At 32.3% G+C, this 2,066-nt stretch overlaps 1 protein-coding gene across 1 annotated transcript; it reads left to right on the plus strand.

The window, feature by feature from the left end:
* Positions 1-654: 654 nt before the first annotated feature.
* On the plus strand, positions 655-1,517 carry LOC104789537 (MADS-box transcription factor PHERES 2-like). The gene has a single exon (XM_010515218.3). The coding sequence runs from the start codon at positions 680-682 to the stop codon at positions 1,352-1,354; it is 675 nt and encodes a 224-aa protein (XP_010513520.2). The 5' UTR covers positions 655-679; the 3' UTR covers positions 1,355-1,517.
* The last annotated feature ends 549 nt before the right edge of the window (positions 1,518-2,066 follow it).

The following is a 2,066-nucleotide window of genomic DNA, read 5'->3' on the forward strand; positions in this document are numbered from 1 at the left end:
TATGGCCGATAAGATGTCCTAAACCAGATTTTTGAAATATACAATTTTACCTATACTTTTATTTGAATTATTTTTTTTTTTTTGACAGCAAGATACAAGATCAGCTCAAACGAGCCAATTGGTAGGGAAAAAGTTTACAAAGGTAACTTGATGTGACTCGGTTCTAGCACGCCGTGCCAGCTTGTCACTTTTATTTGAATTATTACTTTCTATCATACTAATATTAGCTGTAATTTTTTAAAAAATATGTTTCCTATTAAATATATTAATACTGATATAAAATAATAATAACCAGAAAAAGTATAAGTTGAATCTATATCTCAAGTTACTTTTGATGTAATTTTTTCCCCTCAAATGGACTTCCTAAATTAGAGATAACAATTTACATATGGAAATACACTATTTTGCCTACATATCTTATCTTTATTATGCCTTTATAAGGTATAATATATGCAAGAGTTATCTCTAAAGTTAAATCTTATCATTTTATACTCAATCACATGCCTACACATATGTAAGGGTAAAACTTATAAGATATCCTGCCATTTTAGTAAAATTGAAAATTAATTAGTCCAACAAAGAAATAAGAAATTCCTAATATGTAAAATCACCTTTTATTTATTATATAAACAATCTTCATAGAAAGGAATCACACTTACACATAACAAAGATAATAGATATGAGGAAGAAGGTGAAGTTGTCGCTCATAGAAAATGCAACGACGAGGAGAAAAACATTCCTGAAGAGAAAAGAAGGACTGCTGAAGAAAGTTGACGAGCTGGCGACTCTTTGTGATGTCAAAGCATGTGCGGTCGTCTATAGTCCGTACCAATCAACTCCGGAGGTTTGGCCATCAAGGGAAGGTGTTGAAGAAGTAGTGTCAAATTTCATGGAGTGTTCGGTGAGAGAGCGGACCAAGAATATGGTGGATCAAGAGACTTTTGTACGTCAAAGTATCGCCAAAGAAAATGAGCATTTGAATAAGCTGCGTGAGGAGAACCGAAATTCTCAGATTAAAGAATTTATGTTTGGTTGTCTCGAAGGGAAGATGGAGGCGCATCATCTTGATGGAAGGGATAAGCGAGATTTGAAATCTTTTGTTGATAAGTATCTCAATGTTATTACTCACAAGATTGAGATCCTTACTAAGAACGGTGAGTCTTCTTCATCTTTACCTCCTCTTATTGCGGATGCAGCTGCCCCAATCAATTTGAATCAAAATCCTAACGTTGAAGAGCATGAGGACATTCTCTCCATGGACAACAATCACCAACAACCTGTAACCGCTCGTCTCGCTGCCCTCACCATTGCTGATGCTGATGTTTCTGCTCCTAACAACACCAAGAAGCTTTAGTCTATGGGATTTATTCCGAGTGAAGTGATTCATTGTTTGCATTTTGTGTTTTATTTCCATTTCAGAAGACAAAATTCATATATGATGTCTTCTTTTTCCGTTAATTGCTGTAATATTTAAAGGTTTTGCCTTTAAATATATTATTATGTTATTTTGATTACTAGCTGATGTGTCTGCGTGGTAAAGTTTAGTTATTTTGATTACTAAACACAATAGTTTTAACAAGTTAAAAGACACCAAAAACGTACTCACATCATGGATTCCAAGAGAAATCAGTAGACTTGCGAATGAGAAAAGTCTTTGTAGAACTTTCTAACCAATTTTAAAGTTAATCAAATAATTTGCCTTTTAATTAATGAATAAGATCTTAACCTAAATTTTGTGTTTATGATCTTCCTTCGAACCACTCCACATTCGAAGTGGTATTAGCTTTGTCCACTATTTATGAAAAGGGGAATTTGATTTAAAAGGACATTTTTTCTTCAATTTGTCCCATTATGCCTTCTACGCTAAATTTGTCATTATGCCTAAATTACCCTTTAAAAAATGAAACTAACTTTTAAGCAATTTTAAAATTTCTGTCACCTAAAAACAAATTCTAGAAATAAGAAATAGGTTGCCATAAGGTGTTTTTGATGAAAAATTGATGTTTTAACATTAAAAAAAAAAATATATTCTGCAACATTTAGAATACATTTTCTACTAATTGTAT

Source organism: Camelina sativa, chromosome 5 (assembly GCF_030686135.1).
Source record: "Camelina sativa cultivar CO46 ecotype springtype chromosome 5, ASM3068613v1".
Classification (NCBI taxonomy): domain Eukaryota; kingdom Viridiplantae; phylum Streptophyta; class Magnoliopsida; order Brassicales; family Brassicaceae; genus Camelina; species Camelina sativa.

Bases quoted from the DNA above. Each gene is read 5' to 3' on its own strand.
- LOC104789537 (XM_010515218.3), top strand. From the start codon at position 680: ATGAGGAAGAAGGTGAAGTTGTCGCTCATAGAAAATGCAACGACGAGG.